Here is a 22262-nt window from a genome sequence, read left to right as displayed (position 1 = left end):
AATTCTACTCAAAGTGAAAAAATGTTGTTGAGTGTTTTACTGTTTTTGTTTTGTTACGAACGTGTCTTGGTATTTCAGTCTCGGTACAAAAAGTACTGAGGTTGACTGAAGTAGTATGACAAATACAACGGTTTCCGAGAAAAAACGATGGAAAACAATTATGCATTACATCTGTGCTGTAAGCGGTGGTGGCCGAGTGGATATGACGCCCGACTTTCAATCCGGAGGTCGCGGGTTCAAATCCTGGCTCGTACCAATGAGTTTTTCGGAACTTATGTACGAATTTTCATTTCATTTGATATTTACCACTAGTTTTTCGGTGTAGGAAAACATCGTAAGGAAACCTGCATACATCTGCGAAGAAATTCAAAGGTGTATGTGAAGTCCCCAATCCGCATTGGGCTAGCGTGGGGACTATAGCCCAAGCCCTCTCGCACATGAGAGGAGGCCTGTGCCCAGCAGTGGGACGTATATAGGCTGAATTAATAATTAATAATCTGTGCTAAAATTTTGTACTCAATAAAAAAATATAGTACCTAAATATCAAAACCGTTTGTCATATCGATAGTTTATTTAGTCAAATAGTCCTATGTAAACATCGTGTTGCATAATGCCTTATTCGCTAAGAAATTTGATCTATGACATACCTACATCTTGCAATTGTTGACTTTGTGATGATAGCTAATGGAATTTTTGCACCTGAGCTAACAACGTATCTTTCATAAGTATAACTATTGTATAGATAGTTGCTCATCCTGCGAAATAGACCGAAATATTTCCACTTTAACTACCGAATATTTTCAAGCGTAAGTTTAACGTTTTACGAGTAAATTACCCAGTGGTTTACATTCGCCCCTAAATTTAATTGCGGGGTGTGTTTGTGGGCAACGACTATCTCAAAGTTAACAGTGATAAAACATTTAACATTACCTTAAACCCGCCACACAAGTAGTCCTGCCGTGATAAACATTTATTTTATCGGTCTCCTCCTAGCCTAGGCGGTAGTGACCCTGTCTATGCCTACGAAGCAGGAGGTCTCAGGTTTGAATCCTGGTATAGGCATTTATTTGTGTTCATCACTTCACTGATATTTTATTGAGCTTACTGTGGAGCTAGGTTAATATTTATATTTTATTCATTTTATTTAGGGACGCAATACCATTTTGTTTTTTGACAACCAGTGATTACGCAAATTTTGTGACATATTTATTAACAATTTCACTAACTTTCTATGACTTAGGTAACATTTGACAATTACCCGGTATGTGAGGTATGTCTCAAATTCGTCACATTTCATTTAGGTATATAATAAGCGGTGTTAAAAACTAACTTTAAAATACGTAGAATTGTCCTTTCGATTCTATGCTGGAAATTTATCCATTTTATTACATTCCATACCAAATATCTTATTGTCGTACAACCGGCTCAATCGACCCATAGGAGTGTTTTCATAAGCCATCATTCCTATTCCTCGTAACTCACGGTACGGGCAATGTTTATCTTTGTAAAACTTACCATTGTGCTTCCAGGGCCCATAATTGTAGAACATCTTTTTTTTCTTCGAGCTTGATGATTTTTTGAATGTTTGTGTTTCTGCTCAATATGACGGGCATTGACGTGTAGGGCCGGCTGCTATTGTGCCGCGCCTCGTTCAGTTCATGGTCCGCAATGGCTGTTTGCTCTGATGCCTCCTCCGTCGGTCTTTGTGTACTTTATAATATACGCATTGTGATATTACTACATGTGTTAGTGGACCGTTCCGTCTTGATACTTACGCTGTAGGTAAAGCTAAACCCGTTGATGTTAATATGTTGAATGTTTATTGCAGCAGGTTATGTCTGCTGACCCTGGCCACTAATCTAATAAGCAAGCATGACGATATTAATATTATACCTGAGTAAATTACATATGCACCGTTAAATGATGTTTGCTCTTTATGAAGATGTTTTATATGTCTGCACCAAAGCTTTGTGCGAAGCGCTAGGAGCCAAAGTAGGCAAAATGGCATTTCCGTATGCCGCTCCTGTGTGCGAGCGGAATCGCTATATATTTACGTGCATAGCGCTGTCTCGCTCAATACCGGAGCGGTGTACGGATGATAAACGCATCAGTACGATAAACGCGTAAATATTTTACGCGAACCAATACTCAGACTGGCTAGGATTGATATTTTTATGGTATGTTCAAGTATCAAATCTCACTTTTTATTCGTAGCATTTACACTCAACCACGTATTCGTGGACATTATCGACTCAGCGCTTATTTCTGAGGAAAGTAAACATACCGAATCCATTTTTTATTGCCAAGCCAACAATTAGGTGTTCCTATTCTATAAAATCAAGGCGCGCATATTATAATATATTTCGAAAAGAATTTCTGAGACCCCACAAATCTACATCGTATTGTAAGTTGTCGGCATCCAATTATGACGTGTTTGCTGTAGTAGGAAGTATGGGCATTATTCTGATTGTGTCTACCGTTGAATAAAACGTTGGGAGTCTTTCAAAAGACTAAGATATTGCGTTGTCAACTTTTCAAAGGAGGCGGTCTGCTTACAATTGAATAAGTTGAGGTTAGGAAGATTTCCGTCTGTAAGCGTTCGTTGAAGCGAATAATGTTGACCGTTTTATTTGTCCATTTAAATAGTACGTAATTAAATTGATGGCATCATTTACGTCAATGTCCAACATGATCACATCTCGTTAACGTTTTAATATTTCATGAAACCACGCCGTTCGACGCTTTTATACTGATTGCGGGCATGCGTAATTCCACTATAAATTCTTTATTTATTTGACTTAAAAGGAAATACTAAAACGCCTTTAGAATTAAATATATGCCTTGCATCATAAAATAAAGAATTTATAGGCGTCCTTTGAAATTATTGTGGCTCAGTTTTATGACTTCACGGGGCGTTTATTTAGCGTTGCGTGGTCGTATCACACGAATTCCAGATAACGCTACGCTCCCGTTGTCTTTGTAACTGTAATTTACGGCGTTTGTATAACTCGGGACTGTTTTACCTAGTAACCGTGATTAACAATGAGCTTTCTTCATCATAAAATACACCTGCATTCGATTTCTCCTATTGACGGTGACGATATAGTGATAATGCGTTTTTCAACGATTGACAAAATTATTCAGCGAAGTACATATAAAGGTAGGGGGCAAACTCAAAACACACAACAACTTCTTACATGAAAAACATCGAGATCTTAGGTATGCTTAGAACGACATAAACTAAAATGAATATTTCAGAATTTTGGCAGAGTGTATTTTTTTCTAAGATATCTCTCAATTGTTGTCACTATTTCGCAATTGTTGTTAATCATGTCCTTGCGGCTCGCTTGCTCTAATACCATATGACATCGTTTTGAAATCTGAATGTACTTTCGAATTGCCCTCACGAAAACTTACAGACCCATCCCTTAGCGTAACACATTATTTATGCGACTGCTTCAAATAATTACTTATTACACCTTTGCAAGAGCTGATATGTATGTATAGATAATGACAGCTTACGTAGAACTCTTAGAAGACGATCATAACCGCAGCAAATAAATGAGCAACGCCAACGCACGATAGGCGATAGCCGATGATTGTTGAATGCGTTAGTAATTTTCTAGAGACGGCCGAGTTGAAAATTGTTTCAAATCACGTCTGTCTACATATCGTATAATACGCTGTTGTATGTGTGTGACAGTGTGTGTGCGACTGCGCCTGAGGTAGTATAAGAGCCGACCTGATACTACCTTATATTACATATATATTTCTTAAACTTATGGTTGTTGGTCAACATGATTATGATAAGGGGTCAGGCTTAACCGTTAAGCCCCATCACACCTAACTACAGAAAGATTCATCTGTCTCTTAGGACTTTTTACTCGTATCCTCGACTTAGATTATAGTAGGAATAAATTTTCGTAATGACCAGAGTAAAACGATGTCAGCCAAGTGTTCATTCGGCATTAACCTCTCGTGTGCCGTGATTATTTTTTTCTGATATTTTCCTCGTACGCGGATCCGCGCTCCGGCATACGAGGGCTTAAGGAGCGTACAGTAGTAGAGCCTCGATTATCCGAACCCTCATTTATCCGAACGCCGAGTTAGTTTGCATGGGTGTTGGATATGAAATAGGCCACTTGATCAGCTATTTGTACTCTCAGTGTAGGCACCTAACGGCTAAAGTGAAATCAAATGTGACGTTCCACGGGAAAAGGTACCTTATGAGGGTTTCTAGTTTCGGAGATATTAAATGTTTTGTAAAGAGGTGAAAAAATGCTCAATTTTTTTTTATTGTGTGATCTGAAACCTTAATGCCTAACGTTTGTTTACCTGTTTTTATTTTTGTTATAAGTTAGTTATAAGCCTAGTAATGTCGTCTCAGAGTTTAGTAGAAAAGGTACCTTATGGAAAAAAGATTGAAAATTCCCAAAAAAACTAGTCAATACGGGAAAAGAAGTTTGGTAGAGAACTGTATTAGCATTCTGCAAAACTAATTTGATAATTTCAGTTCTGGTTGGGGCGCCTCGCAAATATTATAACCGTACATAGACCGACATCACAAATCCAAGTAGACTGCTATTATACCAAAGTTACTCTCGTCAAGTCTTTCTTAACTAGAATAATCTTCATTTGGTTTGGTCGCATGCAGTAAATCAGCCATTGGTTTGCTGAAAAATGCCAATACCCGACGCATTACCTTATGGAATATCTGAGGTCATTGAACCTCAATGCCGCTTATCTTCAATAGCAACCGAAATATATTATTGATAAGAAATAGACGATTTATACCATCTTAACCCCAAAATATTATTAGTTTATCCTAACTGTTCCATCATCATCATGCCTCATCATGTAACTTGACCACAAGGTACCTTTTCATTACATACAAATTATTGGTCTTTTTTAAGATTATTATGACGAAGAACTAATTAAATTGGGGGCAGTTTAATGTAAATTAATATTTTCTATTCATAAAAGATAAACTATAATATGATTGATATTTTGTAGTGATGTATTATTAGATTTATTTCCATAAGGTACCTTTTCGTAAATGTATGGAGCAAATACTGTTATTGTTATGTAAGTTTAAAGTGGCATAAGGGGTTAAATATAGTATTCAGTTGGGGTTTTAGGATTTATTTCATTTGAATGACAGAATTTCTTTCATATGTGCTCAGAAAAATTGATTGTGTGTCACATTAAAAGTAAAAATATTCAATTTTGTGATTTTATATGAAAAAGTCAGAAAATACATTTTCACCTCTAAATCGGTATTGTTTTTTGCTTAAACTGTCTGTCAGTGTCGTTTTCTAATAGATAAAATTTAAATCTTGAGAGCTCATTGCAATCAATCGTGAAAATGAAATAATACTTTATTTTCAAGAGATTGGTTAGTATACACATAAATCAGTCGATATCAAAAGTTTCTATTTGCATTACAGAACAAGTCGCAATATTTTTTTAATCTCAGATATATAAGGCATTATTATTTGTAGTCAACTATGTAACTTACTTCAGGAACATAGTTTTTTAGGCGGCTAAACTTAAAACTTCTCTATCGTAAAGTTGCTCATTTCACAACATTATTTTCAAAAAATCATATCTCTGTAACTACGCAACCTAGAAGGTTGATCTTTTGTGTTATCGATAGCTTATTTATTGTAGATTACTGGGGTATGCATAACTCCATACCCGCCATAAGGTACCTTTGACCGTGGGACGTCACAAATTGTTTCGGGAGCACCGTATACGTCCAAACCGCCGTGTGCGCAGACGCCGACCGTTGGGTATCATTGTGGTCGATTCGCTACGGCTTTTTGTACGCTCGCACGGTCGATAGACACGTAACTTAGGGTTAGCTTAGGTCATGTGTAGCTTTTTAACAACTCAATTATGCCAAGTTATTTTATTTTATAATATACATTATAGGTTTAGTTCCTGTAGGTAACGGATAAAGGTAAACAAAGGGTGAAAAATGTGGGAGCACTAACTTTATTGGCAAATGTGTGACTATACATATATTAAATATCAAAGATAACAAGGTACTTTAGTTTAATCATATAGGTATGTACTAAATTTATGAATGTACATAATTATTTTGCAAATATCCTCATTATATTTTTGCCTTGTAAGTACACAATACAATTATTAAACGAAATCATTATTTTTTTCTTACTTTTGCCTATTACCATTAAAAGATTTAATGCCCTTTAACCATCTTGTGTGCCAATCTACATGACAGCACGAGAAAGTTTAGCCTTGGATCAGAATGTCCACAGTGAAATCCTTTGAAGCTGAAGGATGACTACGGCTGACAAACAGTCTAGTCTCTATCGTACTTATTTCAAATATTGTGATAATACGTGAAATAACGCGACCTAAATAAAATCGGCCATAAAAAAAGGTTCTCATAATTTAACCATGGAATGCACTTGAAAACAAACTAGGTGAAAGCATGGACTCGTTTCACTTAACAACCTAATTGTAATGGCCCGGTACAATACGTGTGGCATCCGTGCATTACGCTGATCTTGGAACGCTAATAGTGCAATATTCACGCCATCATTCTCGGCGCTCCGTTATAAGGCTCGGCATTCAAAACTAGCACCTTGGTTCTTGTTCCGGATTGGAACTGTATCGACACGACTTTGTGCTACATACAGCGTTTAATATAGGTCTTCTGTGTTTTCTGATCTTTCAGTTGTACCTACCCTCAGGTCTAAAACCAACTAGTTAGTCGATAATTTTATTGTGTCTTGTAGGGTTTTTGATATTGAATCTTTTAATATAGTATTTGTTTTAAAGTTTAGAGTCGTCGAAGAAATTGGTAAGAGGGTAGCCTGTTAATAAATAAATGGCCTGAGCCGACGCAAAATCGTTGATTGGGAATTTGGGAGTCATGCTTTTGAACGTTAGGTATTAGTCCATATTATTGTTACTGTGCTCAAGTGAACATTATGATAAATAAGAAGTTAAAATGAAAAAAAAAAAGAAAATAATCTTTAATACTAGTCGTTTTATTATTATCTGAAATAATGATGATGATGATGATAACAGAAATAATAACAACTAAATGATAGTATGTAATGTGAATAGCAGTGAATGAATGTGGAATGCGTATAGCGTGTTGTAGCCATGTTGTACTTACATAACCTTTCCTTTCGCGTTAGAAAACTTATCGGACGATGTGTTTGCTGCGGTTCTTATGGCTCATCTAAAGCGTCGTCCGTCGAACGTGACTCGTGAGCCTCATTATAATTACAGATCAGCGATTGTTGTGCCCATAACATGTATAATTTATAAAAGCAGAACGGAGAATATACCCGGAGATGTTCGTTTGCCTCTTTCCGTTTTTTATTTGCTTTGTTCTGGAGTGGTTCAGGCATGTTACACATTCGTTTTTGCAAAATCGAACAGATCCAATGTAACGGGTGATAAGTGTTTTTGTTCTATACAAATGTCGTCCGTCAAATGACAAATGGTAACAGATTGACGCGAAATGCATTGCGGAATAATGTTATTTGTTATTTAATACCTACTGTTTCTGAACGCAACCATAATTGACCGAATGTTTTCTATTAGTTTATCCATTCACTAACCCAATCACTCTCTTCTTTCTCAACAACTCCCACTGTTCACATCGCTCTGTAAATTAATTTTGTTTTCATGGAAAATACATAATTTTCTTTAATATAAAGTGACTTTTAATCATCCACCAACATAAATGGTGCCGAAACCAGGGACATGGTGCCGAAACAAGTGAAGTTCGAGTAAAAGTTACGATATTTCAAGAAAGTTGTCGCCGCGTGTGAAGTGCTGGTCGGACTTAAAATCTCTCATCGAGCGAAAATATCACCGAAATATTATCGCCAAGTCGCGCCTCAAAGCAAACGAGAAGGTTTTCAGTGATATTTCGAAGCCGCAGCATCAGTTTGAGCAAATTCAAGTTTCGACGCGACCAAGCCCATTTCTCGGAATTCAACTTCCATCGTTAGCCATTTTGATGAATTCAAGGACAAACCGAAAAGGAGCGGAATGACAATTTTGGAGCCAAGTTCGGACCGTTCACTCAAACTTCGTGAAACGTCATTCGGATCTGACATCCGCTGTCAATGTCATAATTGACATTAGACTTCATTCTTCAACTTCGTTTGCAATTGAACATCAAAATGAGAAGCAAGGAAATAAATAAACTAAATGCGCAAATCGCGTGGTGTAAAGGATTTACAACCAAAATAGAGAAACTTTTAAACGAACCGGACAATCCTTTGGATCAAGAATCAGCAATAATCAGATTAGAACAAACTGAAGCAAACTTTAAAAAATACAATGACTTGACTCTGGAGCTAGCCATATTAACAGAAAAGGATTCATCTGAAGACTTTGAAGACCACGATGAACACGAGGAGAGAACCATAAAAATCATCTCACGATTACGGAGGATAACCTCAAAAGCGCCCACAACCAATACGTCGTCGGCATCGTCGAAAACAAAAGTAGAAGATACGGACGTAACCAGTCATCATGGTGGAGTGCGGTTGCCGGAGATCGACATCCCCACGTACGACGGGAAGGATTACACAAAATACGTCGCGTTCATCGAGCTCTTCGACGCGATAATAGACTCCAGTGAAAAGTTAAAACAAGTGCAAAAACTATACTACTTGAAAAAATACCTGAAAGGTGAAGCATTAGCGTTAATTGAAGGTCTTCCATTAACCTGCGAATCATATGTTAAAGCCAGAGAGCTAATTAAATTGCGGTATGACAATAAATTTCTGGTAATAAACAATCATATCCAAGCTATAATAGATAGCACACCCATTGTAAAAGGTTCTGCAAGCAACCTGCGGGACGTGGTAGCCAATACTCGTCAGCATCTAGGCGCCCTTAAGGCCCTAGGTCAGCCAACAGAGCAATGGGACTTAATTGTACTAACTATTATCTTAAAAAAGGTGGATCAGTTTTCATGCAGAGCCTATCATCAAGAAAGGGACAGTGACAAGATGCCAAATCTCGAAGACTTCTTGTCATTTCTGGAGAGGAGAGCCAGCAGCTTTGAAGAAAGCCAACAAAGCGAAGGTAAGTCGCATACATATCAAACTAAAAGTGCTAAAGTGTGTAATGTGGCCAATATATCAGTACCTTCATGCTTATGTTGCAAAGCAACATCACACAAACTGTTTTGTTGCCCAATATTTGCAGCACAATCACCCAATGAAAGACGGGAGCTTGCTGCCAAACACAAATTATGTACCATATGTTTAGGTATGCACAAAAATAAATGTAAATTTCATTTCAAATGCTCCACATGTCAAAGTAAAGCTCACAACACATTGTTGCATAATGAACCTGAGCCAAAAGTTACCAGTTGCCATGTTAACTCAACAAGTGCTGTCGTTACTGATCTATTGCCCACCGTTAAGGTCAAAGTATTAGGGCCAGACGGTAAATCCTATATTACAGCTAGAGGTTTGATTGATTGTGGCAGCCAAGTTTCTTTCATGACAAATAGTCTTGCCAAAGCCTTGAATTTGCAGCCAATAAGTAAAAACCTCAACATTTCAGCTCTACAGTGTCAATCTAATCTAACATCAAAAGCTGTAAATGCCAAATTTGAGTCGCTGCATTCAAATTACAGCTTGCAAGTAACATGTTCACTGGTGGACAAAATCACAACACAATTGCCAGAAAACAAAATAGATACAAGTAAATTCACTATACCAAATTCTGTTGTACTAGCAGACAATGAATGGTCAATTCCAGGTGATATTTCATTCTTGTTTTCTGCCAGCATATTTTGCAAAATATTATTGCCCAGCAAAACCAAAATCTCAAATACTGAACTTTACCTCATCGGTACAGAATTTGGTACAGTCATATCTGGCGATACTCCATGTTATAATGGAGCAACAACCTGCCATCATGTTTCATTGCATGTGGCCACCCATGAGGCCAATAATAATATTGAGCACCTCCTAACAAAATTTTGGGAAACAGAAATTGTTCCTGAAATGAAATCGGAGGTTACAGCAAAGCAGGACTCCTGTGAGGCCGAGTTTCAACGCTCGGTACAATTAATTGATAACAAGTTTCAGGTGTCTCTCCCCCTTGCTCAGCCCATGGTTCAACTTAATCTAGGCAATACCTTTCCAATTGCATTCAAAACCCTTAATTGTATAGAAAAACGATTCAAAAAGGACCAAATTTTGCATGAAAGGTACAAAGAATTTATAAATAAATATATAGAGCTTGGTCATGCTAAGGTGCTGCCCCTAACAAACTCTAATAAGCAACAATTGTATTTCATGCAACATTTACCTGTCATTAGAGAGGACAGAAAAACAAATAAAGTTAGAGTAGTTTTCAATGGAAATACTAGGGCAGGCAAAGAATACAACAGTCTTAATGATATGTTACTAAATGGCCCTAAAGTTCAAAAAGATCTGTTTGATATATTGATATCATTCAGAGTTCACAAATATGTAATGATGGCTGACATCCAAAATATGTACAGAGCCATAAGAATAGACCCCAAGTTTCATCACTTGCAAAATATCTTATGGCGCAATAACAACAATGAACTAATTATCATTCAATTACAGACCGTGACCTACGGGCAAAAAAGTTCGAGTTTCCTGGCGACAAGATGTCTAGAGGAGCTGGCGACAAGGTATGAGGCAGAGCTTCCTAAAGCAGCAGAGGTGGTCCGCACTGCAATGTATGTGGATGATGCACTCTTCGGAGCAGACTCCATCAAGGATGCATTGGAGGTAAGAGACCAATTTACTAACTTGCTGTCTCATGCAGATTTCCATCTGCACAAATGGGCAGCCAATGATCCCGAACTGCTAACTGATATCTCTCCTGAATCTTGCTATGTTGATGATCACCAGCTCTCCATGAAAACTGATCTCAAAGCCTTAGGCATGGTATTCAATCCCAATCAAGATGTTTTCAAAATTAATTATCCCAACAAAGACATACAACATTGGGACAAGCGCTCAATCCTCAGTTTCATTGGGTCCTTTTTTGATCCCTTAGGGCTGGCAGGGCCTATAGTAGTTAGGGCAAAACAATTTCTACAGGATCTTTGGAGGCAAAATTTGGACTGGACCTCTCCAATACCAGAGGAATTCTTAAGTAAATGGATTAAATTTCACAAAGAAATATTGGAGAAGCCCACTATACAAATAAAAAGGCTAGTAATGCCTACCAAGGATCAAGTAGAAATCATAGGGTTTTGTGATGCCTCGGCCAAATCTTATGGGGCATGCATATATGTAAGAACCTTTCAAAATGGAAAGGCTACCATGAACCTGCTATGCAGCAAATCAAAGATAGCCCCGATCAAAAATGAACTCACAATTCCAAAATTAGAATTGAATGCAGCGGTGTTGCTTGCAAAATTATTTGACAAGTTAAAACAAATTTTGAACAATATACTAATAACTGATGTATACTTACTATCTGACTCAAAGGTAACTTTGTGCTGGATAAAGTCAAAAAAAGAATTACCTGTTTATGTCAAAAATAGAGTACAGATAATACATAATTTAACTAGTAATTGTATTTGGAGCCATATTGGTGGAGCAACCAACCCGGCTGATACCTTATCTAGAGGCTGCAGTCCTCTTGACCTCGCAAAAAATGACTTGTGGTGGCATGGCCCAAGTGACTTTCTGGACTCTAACTACCATCCCCAGCCATTCACAGTCACAAACAGCACAGAAAACATCAATGAGACTGTCAGCAGTCATCTGGCCTGTTTGATTGCTACACCAAATGAGCCAGAACTACTTAAAAAATACTCATCGTGGATAAAGTTACAAAGAGTAGTTGCTTGGATTCTGAGATTCTATAATAATTGTAAAAATTCAAATAATAAAGCTAATGGCAATCTCTCTGTAAGTGAAATCCAACAATCTAAATACAAAATTGTATCACTCTTGCAACATGAGTATTTTAAACAAGAAATACACTGTATAAAGAACAAGTTACCTATTAAGAGTAATTTAAAAAGTTTAGTTCCATTTTTAGATGCAAACAATGTACTAAGAGTGACAGGAAGATTGCAAAATGCAAATATCACATATGCACAAAAGCATCCAATGATTTTGCCCAAAAAATGTTTTGTGACTAGTTTAATAATCCAATATGAGCACAAGTCCTTATTACATGGTGGTTTAAAAGATACCATGAGCAGTCTAGCTCAGACATACTGGATTATTAACTGCAATAAAGAAGTCTCTAAAATAATAGGAAAATGTGTCACTTGCTATAGATTTAAAGCTCAAGCTGCTTCTCAGCTAATGGGGTCTTTGCCCTTCAATAGAGTAAATGAGGCAAAAGTATTCGATGTTATTGGTATAGATTATTGTGGTCCTTTTAGCATCAAACAATCTTCAATAAGAAGAAGCATTGTCACAAAAGCTTATGTCTGTGTATTCGTGTGCTTTGCCACTAAAGCCATCCACTTAGAATTAGTCTCCGACATGACCACCCCAGCCTTCATTGCTGCATTAAAAAGGTTCACAGCAAGGCGTGGATATCCATCAAAAATCTTTTGTGACAACGCCAAAACCTTTATTGGAGCAGACAATTCTCTTAAAGAACTTTCAAATTTAAGCTCTAAAGACCATCAAGATTCTGTCATAGACTATGCAGTATCAAAAAATATAGACTTTAAATATATTCCTAGCTATTCACCTACATTTGGGGGCCTCTGGGAGGCAGCCGTGAAAAGCTCAAAAAAGCATTTTAAGCGGGTCATAGGTAACAGTTTATTTACTTATGAAGAATTTAATAGTATCATAGTGACCACAGAAGGGATTCTTAACTCAAGACCAATAACGCAAATGTCTAGAGATCCCACAGACTTTACATACCTGACCCCGGGTCACTTTTTAATTCAAAGACCAATAAATGCCATTCCTGAGCCTGACATAACATCTATACCTCAAAATAGGTTACGCTTGTGGCGCCGTTGCGCACAAATACATCAACATTTCTGGAAGGCTTGGCACAAACAATATTTAAGTCTATTGAATAACAGGCCTAAATGGCATAACTCACAACCTAACGTTGTATTAGATAACCTAGTGCTTCTTAGAGATTCTAGATGCAGTCCATTGCAGTGGCCAGTAGGCAGAATCACCAAAATTCATTATGGCGCTGACAAAAAAGCAAGGGTGGTAGACTTGAAGCTACCTAATGGTAACATTACTAGTAGGGCCATAAACAAAATTAGTGTCTTACCTATTGAAATGTAAATCTATGCATGTTCATGATAACTTGATAATAATATCTATCATTCTGTTAAAATTAAATGTATGTGTTAATTATTTGAAACTTTGTAATCTGCATTTAAAAAATGTACCTAGCTTGTAATGTTTAAGAAAATAGTCTTCAAAGTTTAATTTTGTTAGTCAAATGTAGTTATGCTTAAAACTTTAACAAATGTTATTTTTTAATGAATATCTAATAATTTAAAACCGGTTAATAAGGTAAATGTAACTAACTATAACCAACCAGGTAAATGCTACTGTAACTAACCTTTTATTATTTTTATAAAAGCATTTCTTTACTTTGTTTATCTGTAATTCTGCATTAGCATTAGTTCCAGGGCTACTTAACTTTAAAAAAAACTGTATAATGGTAAAACCATCCCCCGGGATTATGTTTCTGAACGCAACCATAATTGACCGAATGTTTTCTATTAGTTTATCCATTCACTAACCCAATCACTCTCTTCTTTCTCAACAACTCCCACTGTTCACATCGCTCTGTAAATTAATTTTGTTTTCATGGAAAATACATAATTTTCTTTAATATAAAGTGACTTTTAATCATCCACCAACACCTACATCTGGGATTTTGTATAAATTGTGAGATAAATAATAGTTTTTAAAATGAAGGGACCCGATTGGACCACAATCAGGGGAAGAAAGATTTGGAATGTGGGTTTCTTAAGAAAGTACTTATCGTCGTTGCGCTTTTCAAAGCTGATATGTGTTCGATTTTTGATTGACAAATAGTTACCTAGCTACAAAATACATAAGGTGTTAATTCATTTGATTAAGATCTCGCACATATAAGATTTGGTAAGCGCAACGACGTTATCCTATATAATTAATCAAGATATAGATATGTAGTACTTAATAAAAACTACTCTACTTAAATTAATTTAAATACAAATATGCTTAAATTAATAAGTAAATATTTACCTTTAATTCATTACAAATCAAAATATTCAAATATATGCTTGACCACCATTGCTCGTGTATATAGGTAACTGATGTTATCGCACGTAAGTAGATACAATCGTACTTACATTGCTATGTAATAAGCGGGTTCGTACTGTGCGCAGGCAATAGAACAGAAAGTTCAGTTCACAGTAGTAGAAGAGCCGGCCGCAAAATTTCTAACCGACTCGATACCACGATGAAATGCACAATGGTTTCCCATAAAAGTGATGCTAAGTCCGAATTCGATAGTCTGCCACGGCGGAACTTGCCGAAAGTACGAAAAAGAAGGCCACTTCCGGTGCGTAAAAAGGGGGCTGATTTAACCCATCTGATACCGAAATAATAGTTATGGCAGCACTTAGAAATTTACATGTAGACACAGAAAAGCGAAGTCTGCCAGTATTTTTTTTGCCGGAAGTGCTTGGCAGACGCTCTCGAAGGTGATGATGAAATGATGTTAGCAAGGTGAACATCAGTTATCCTACATTAACACATAATCTCGTCTGCCAAGGTGTTTCGGCAGGAAAAGCCTTGGCAGACTTATATATTCCTGACATGAGGGTTCATACCTACCGACTGGAATTGGTTTCATGGTGGCATCAGATGGGTTAATTTAGGGGTCCAGATGGTCACTGATGGTGTCAGGAATATATAAGTCTGCCAAGGCTTTTCCTGCCGAAACACCTTGGCAGACGAGATTATGTGTTAATGTAGGATAACTGATGTTCACCTTGCTAACATCATTTCGTCTGCTAAGGTGTTTCGGCAGGAAAAGCCTTGGCAGACTTATATATTCCTGACATGAGGGTTCATACCTACCGACTGGAATTGGTTTCATGGTGGTATCAGATGGGTTAATTTAGGGGCCCCGATGGTCACCTTTGAGAGCGTCTGCAAAGCACTTCCGGCAAAAAAAAATACTGGCAGACATCGCTTTTCTATGTCTACATGTAAATTTCTAAGTGCTGCCATAACTATTATTTCGGTATCAGATGGGTTAAATCAGCCCCCTTTTTTCGCACCGGAAGTGGCCTTCTTTTTCGTACTTTCGGCAAGTTCCGCCGTGGCAGACTATCGAATTCGGACTTAGCATCACTTTTATGGGAAACCATTGTGCATTTCATCGTGGTATCAAGTCGGTTAGAAATTTTGCGGCCGGCTCTTCTACTACAGGCCTAAACTAGTTAATGTAGGTTGTACATACTCGTGAATAACATCAATTGTACGCATTGGGCGAACATTTCTTGCAAACGATGGCTTGAAAACAATAAGGTTTTTAACGGGGTGGCCAGCATATCTAATAAAAGTTGTTTTGTTGGGATATTGTGAAGATGACTACCATTGCACACGGACTCGCATTGCCCCATGTGTATCGCATTGTTCCAGAAATGTGCAATAGACCAATTGAAATTAATGTTTAATCAAATTAAATGATTAATGATTAGTGCAGGATTATACGTATACAGCAAATGCGAGTATCTGGTGAACGTGCGAAGTGTGGCTTGTCATTAAAATCCTATTTTATATCGATACGATACAGATGCAGGTGGATCTGAGGTGTGACATAGGTCGTATTCTTTTTATAGCCTATTAAAACGCGCATTGCTATGCATACTATTTTCTTTCTAAGAATCTATTAATTACAGTAGTTGGTCGACTGGATCGTAAAACAATTTATGAATCTTTAATTTATAAACTTACGGAATTAACTTTTAAGCATTATTGGTTGACTGGAATTAGCTAAGTAGGTATTTTTCTAATTGTTAATATTGTTGAATAATAAAATGCATTAATTGCCTTACAATTTAAATTAATGGTCTATAAAATCCCGCCCAGACTATTCATCCACGAGGACCATGAGATCTTTTATTCAAAATTGTCTTAATCGACAACCTAGAGGATAAAAGACATTAATTTCCCGTGAAAAAATTGATCATAACTTTTCTGTTTATGAGCGCTTTCACACAAAAAAATGTTTACCTGCATGTGTTATCTATTCTCCGATAAACAAGAAATTCGAGTTGCAATTTGGAGGCTATTGTGTCGGAACAAAGGTGTGCGATGCGTTTATAATACAGGTGCATGGGCCGGGAAGTTTGAGACGTCCCGCGGGACGGAACACTACGTGACTGCTTTTATTTCACGCTATTCTCGACTTTGATAGCGTTCATTCCGTGTAATTGCCGTTAACTCTAGAACTATTTTACCACGTTTTTGAAGTCCTTTTTATGTAGCTGTTCACTGTCGGCCGGTTGTTAGATTAGTCGTTCGTCCGCCCATGTTTCATTAATGCGAATCTAATTTATATTACGTGGCTGCTCAGGCCTTTGTCGGGTCTTTTGTTGCCGATCCGTTAAAATGATTTGCCAATGTATTATGAGGCAGATGTACAATAACTTTTAAGATTATATTTTTTCGATGCAAGCGGTTTACTTTTCTCTACATTATCAAGGACGTATTTAGATAAAAGTTATATCTTTTAGTTTAGTTTCAAGAGAAGTCTGTTATTAATAATTAAAATGGAGAAACCTCGTCGGTTATGGTGGTGGGTGTTCGTTTAAAAATTATCGTCACATTTTTGAACAAAAATGTCGCAACGGGAGATTTTAAAAGCCTTTTATTGTTTCGAATGGAGACATAGATAAAGTCGTATCTGTAGTCCAGATGACTCAAGTAAGATTGTCGCAAAGATATCATAAAAAAAAGGAGCAAATGGATATATACCACAGACTGTCTCCAAAGATAAACTATAGTGCATTGTTTCCGAAATTGCTTCAATCTATTCATGCATTCCTTAAATGGTTCTATTTTATATTATTTATGGCTCGGTGACTAAGTTTACATCTGTTGGAGTTGTTCGTGTCTTGCAACTAATTGTTGAAGAATGCTAAGCTGCTTAAAAAAAGATATCACAATGATAATTAAAACCAAAATATTACTTTGCTAATCCGCGAAAAGATAACGTGCTAGTCAATCAGTGCTAACCCGTTATACTTACTTGCGTATTTTTACATGCAATTAATATTCCCACCCTCCCACCGCAAAAATAAATACGCAAATAAATATAACAAACCACCACCAAAAGAATAAACCTCGACACGTGTTTCGCCTCTCTACGAGGCATCCTCAGGAGTTGTTGACGGTCTGACGCCCGGCAACGGAATAACCTGTCTAGAATGGTCGGCCATATTTATACCTTGACCACTCCCCCTACCGTGCAAGTGTGAGTGAGATGGAAAAATTCGTAATAACGGCGATGACGCAACATTCAATTGTTCGTTAAGAATCATGCCCCTATTGTTGTACCTAATTATTTCCAGTTGTTCCAGAACACCCAAACGCAATCCCTTTTCGCAAACATGTAAAATATCAAAAGAATGATTCTCAGATAAAGTGTGACCTGTATCTAATAAGTGCTTTGCAAAATTGGACTTCTCTGGATGGTTATGTCTATATGACGCAACATGCTCTTTATACCTAGTAGTGAAACTACGGCCCGTTTGCCCCACATACACTTTATTGCAATCGTCACAGGTAAGCTTATAAACTCCAGACTTTTTCCCATTCTCGATCTTATCTTTGCCATTGCAAAGCTTCGAGTGCAAAGTATTATTTGTCTTAAAGGCCACAGGAATGTCGTTGGACTTCAAAATTTTGTAAATTGCATCAGACAACTTGCCAACATAAGTTATGCTCGCTTTATATTTCTTAATCGGTTCAGAGGATCGTGCCGCATACAACATAGTGTTGACCATACTATTTCGCTTTTTCCTGATGATACCATCCACAACAGACTTATCGTAACCATTCGAAACTGCTAAGTGATAAATATTATTTAATTCAATCTGATAGTGTTCATCAGAAAGAGGCACAGTCAACATTCTATGCACATAACAATGAAAAGCAGCCAACTTATGCTGCCACGGATGCGTGGAAGAAGCCGGGATAACTGTATCGGTATGTGTAGGCTTACGGTAAATTTTGAACTGATGCCTGTTGTTTACTTTAGTGATTGTTAAATCTAGATAATTCAATGAGTTGTCTTGCTCTAGTTCCTTTTTAAACTTAATTTTTGGATGCTTACCATTAATTTCAGCAATAAATGCATCCAGCAGGCCCATACTACCCGTCCAACAAATAATCAAATCATCCACGTATCTAAAATAGTATAATATATTATTGTTGCCCACAATATGCTGGTTCTCAAAATGGTCCATAAAAATATCAGCCATTAAAGGACTTAGTGGTGAACCCATAGCCAAACCATCACTTTGCAAATAATACTGTCCCCCAAATCTGAAATAATTTTGTTTCATACAAATCGCTGTTAGATCTATCAATTCATCTACTTCCCCTGGATGTAAACGTTGCCTTTCAAAAAGACCCTTAATAATCTCCAAAGTCTCTCCATATGGCACATTTGTAAACAAACTGTCTACATCCAATGAAAGAAGAACAGCATTATCTGGTATGTTAATGTCCTGGATCTTTTCTATTAACTGCAAGCTATTTTTCAAGCAATATTTCGGCTGGAACTGGGACTTGTCTCTTATAATGGAATTCAACCTTTTTGCCAGATTATAAGTTGGCGCACCCAAATATGAGACCACTGGACGAACTGGGATATTATCCTTATGAATTTTGGGAAGTCCATAAAGAATAGGAGCTCGTGGATTCATAGGCACAACCATACTCTTCTGATGTTCGGTTTCAAAAACAAATGAAGAATTCTTAACTGCTTGTCTAAGATCTTTCTGGAACCCTGGAGTTGGGTCTCTTTGCAATCTCGAAAATCCGTCACCTTGAATAAGGTCTAGTACTTTCTGATTATACTGTCCCTTCTCCATAATCACAATGCAGTTGCCTTTATCTGCCTTTGAAACCACCAAATCACTGTCTTGCACTTTCTGTTGTATAGATCTTAGCAGCAAAACATCAGAATCAACACACGCACTCTGTGCTGGACTAGTACTCTTGATAACATTAGCCACCATGGTCTTTGTATCTACATCACCACGGCCCCGCACTATTGCAACCTCAGAATCCACTGCCAAATTTTCTAATGTTCTATGAGTAATTTTTGACTGGAAATTATACTTCAAACCTTTATCTAAAAGCCCAATTTCATTTTCTGAGAACTCCACATTAGTTAAATTCTTGACTCGAGGATGGAAAACATGGTGAGTTGTTACTTGCACATCCCTTCTCCTTAAAAATGAACCAGAACTCGACTCTGTTAACCTATGCAATTTGTTCAGCTGGGTAGTATACATCTGGTGTGCAAGTTCAGAAGCAAAGTATCTCGCCTTCTGGTCCAGAATATCGAATTCGAGATTATGCAACTTAAATGAAAGTTCTGAATATAACACCTTAAGATGCAATTTCAAATTATCCCTTACTGAAAACCAGGGGCGAGATTCTTCGTTCAACCATATTTTCTGAGCCCTATTAATAGCCAATTTAGCAGCCCTGGAAGCACTACTACAGCGGAAATGGATGTAATTAGGAACAACATTCAAACGCTTGCACTGTTGGTTAAACCAAACATTCTGGACAGCTGCACGATGTTGTTTGGTTAGTTTGACATAAAGTCGTGCCTGTTCGGCCACGCAAGCCGTTTTCAAATAGTGAATAGAATCAGGCGTTACTTTGCGGAAATCCATACTAATTAAAACCAAAATATTACTTTGCTAATCCGCGAAAAGATAACGTGCTAGTCAATCAGTGCTAACCCGTTATACTTACTTGCGTATTTTTACATGCAATTAATATTCCCACCCTCCCACCGCAAAAATAAAACAAAACAAAACATATATGAAACAAAATTATTTCAGATTTGGGGGACAGTATTATTTGCAAAGTGATGGTTTGGCTATGGGTTCACCACTAAGTCCTTTAATGGCTGATATTTTTATGGACCATTTTGAGAACCAGCATATTGTGGGCAACAATAATATATTATACTATTTTAGATACGTGGATGATTTGATTATTTGTTGGACGGGTAGTATGGGCCTGCTGGATGCATTTATTGCTGAAATTAATGGTAAGCATCCAAAAATTAAGTTTAAAAAGGAACTAGAGCAAGACAACTCATTGAATTATCTAGATTTAACAATCACTAAAGTAAACAACAGGCATCAGTTCAAAATTTACCGTAAGCCTACACATACCGATACAGTTATCCCGGCTTCTTCCACGCATCCGTGGCAGCATACGTTGGCTGCTTTTCATTGTTATGTGCATAGAATGTTGACTGTGCCTCTTTCTGATGAACACTATCAGATTGAATTAAATAATATTTATCACTTAGCAGTTTCGAATGGTTACGATAAGTCTGTTGTGGATGGTATCATCAGGAAAAAGCGAAATAGTATGGTCAACACTATGTTGTATGCGGCACGATCCTCTGAACCGATTAAGAAATATAAAGCGAGCATAACTTATGTTGGCAAGTTGTCTGATGCAATTTACAAAATTTTGAAGTCCAACGACATTCCTGTGGCCTTTAAGACAAATAATACTTTGCACTCGAAGCTTTGCAATGGCAAAGATAAGATCGAGAATGGGAAAAAGTCTGGAGTTTATAAGCTTACCTGTGACGATTGCAATAAAGTGTATGTGGGGCAAACGGGCCGTAGTTTCACTACTAGGTATAAAGAGCATGTTGCGTCATATAGACATAACCATCCAGAGAAGTCCAATTTTGCAAAGCACTTATTAGATACAGGTCACACTTTATCTGAGAATCATTCTTTTGATATTTTACATGTTTGCGAAAAGGGATTGCGTTTGGGTGTTCTGGAACAACTGGAAATAATTAGGTACAACAATAGGGGCATGATTCTTAACGAACAATTGAATGTTGCGTCATCGCCGTTATTACGAATTTTTCCATCTCACTCACACTTGCACGGTAGGGGGAGTGGTCAAGGTATAAATATGGCCGACCATTCTAGACAGGTTATTCCGTTGCCGGGCGTCAGACCGTCAACAACTCCTGAGGATGCCTCGTAGAGAGGCGAAACACGTGTCGAGGTTTATTCTTTTGGTGGTGGTTTGTTATATTTATTTGCGTATTTATTTTTGCGGTGGGAGGGTGGGAATATTAATTGCATGTAAAAATACGCAAGTAAGTATAACGGGTTAGCACTGATTGACTAGCACGTTATCTTTTCGCGGATTAGCAAAGTAATATTTTGGTTTTAATTAGTATGGATTTCCGCAAAGTAACGCCTGATTCTATTCACTATCACAATGATTTATATAATGCACAGAACAGTTACAAGGTAACTTTTTTACTGGCATAATAACTCAAGACCAATTAAACAATAAACGATTATAATGAATGGTCTGTTAATTGTGGCTATTTAAACGCTTATTGAAGAAATTACTCTAGTTTTTGTCCATATACGTTCATTAAAGCGGCAATTTGGCATTCAGACGGTAGTCAGTGCCGGCTACGTGTAGCGCAAACAAAAGTAGCACGAAACTAAAGGTAATAAAGGAGCTAGGGAAAATCATCCCCGGGCACGTACGGCAATACGTTCTAATAGTCACAGCTGACAATACCGGTGCCCGGCGTTGTTTTGTTAGGTTAGGACACGGCGACGCGTCGGCCAATGCAAAACTCACTCCATTATCTGACCCCTTCAACGTTCGAACGATACAATTGATTTTCAAATCTACATATTCGAAGCTTATCGCATGGTATCGGTGTTGTATCTGTATTTTGCATTGCTTGTTATTTAATCTTCCCTTTGTGACGAAAAAAATTGAACTAAAAATAACTTTTAAAATTTCACCTTCATTTGGATATTGCTGTTACTTACTGATTATCATTCCGGGACAATTTAGGCGCCACATATTAATCCCATGCGAAATTCCTAGAAACGTACATATGTTCACATCACCTGCAATTTTGTTGGAACTGTTCCCAAGCGCCGATTTTTTACAATTTACACGCGGGGGGCCCACTGAAGTGGCTCGAGTAATTAATGACGGATAGAC

At 37.3% G+C, this 22262-nt stretch overlaps 2 protein-coding genes across 2 annotated transcripts in view; both read left to right on the top strand.

Annotated features, from left to right (window-relative positions):
• LOC134794235 (lysine-specific histone demethylase 1A) overlaps positions 1–22262 on the top strand; it is a 402452-nt gene that overhangs the window by 249543 nt on the left and 130647 nt on the right. The window lies entirely within an intron of this gene.
• On the top strand, positions 7810–13106 carry LOC134794214 (uncharacterized). Its single transcript, XM_063765955.1, has 2 exons — positions 7810–9087; positions 10611–13106. The coding sequence occupies exons 1-2, from the start codon at positions 8175–8177 to the stop codon at positions 10682–10684; spliced, it is 987 nt and encodes a 328-aa protein (XP_063622025.1). The 5' UTR covers positions 7810–8174; the 3' UTR covers positions 10685–13106.

This window comes from Cydia splendana, chromosome 10 (assembly GCF_910591565.1).
Source record: "Cydia splendana chromosome 10, ilCydSple1.2, whole genome shotgun sequence".
Taxonomy (NCBI): domain Eukaryota; kingdom Metazoa; phylum Arthropoda; class Insecta; order Lepidoptera; family Tortricidae; genus Cydia; species Cydia splendana.
The sequence above is the reverse complement of the archived record's forward strand: the minus strand, read 5'-3'. Positions and strand labels throughout refer to the sequence as shown.

What these genes read in the sequence shown, in the direction of transcription:
- LOC134794214 (XM_063765955.1), top strand. Translation starts at nt 8,175, where the DNA reads ATGAGAAGCAAGGAAATAAATAAACTAAATGCGCAAATCGCGTGGTGT. An exon ending in AGAAAGCCAACAAAGCGAAG is followed by an intron (nt 9,088 to 10,610) that starts GTAAGTCGCATA and finishes ATTCAATTACAG; the next exon opens with ACCGTGACCTACGGGCAAAA.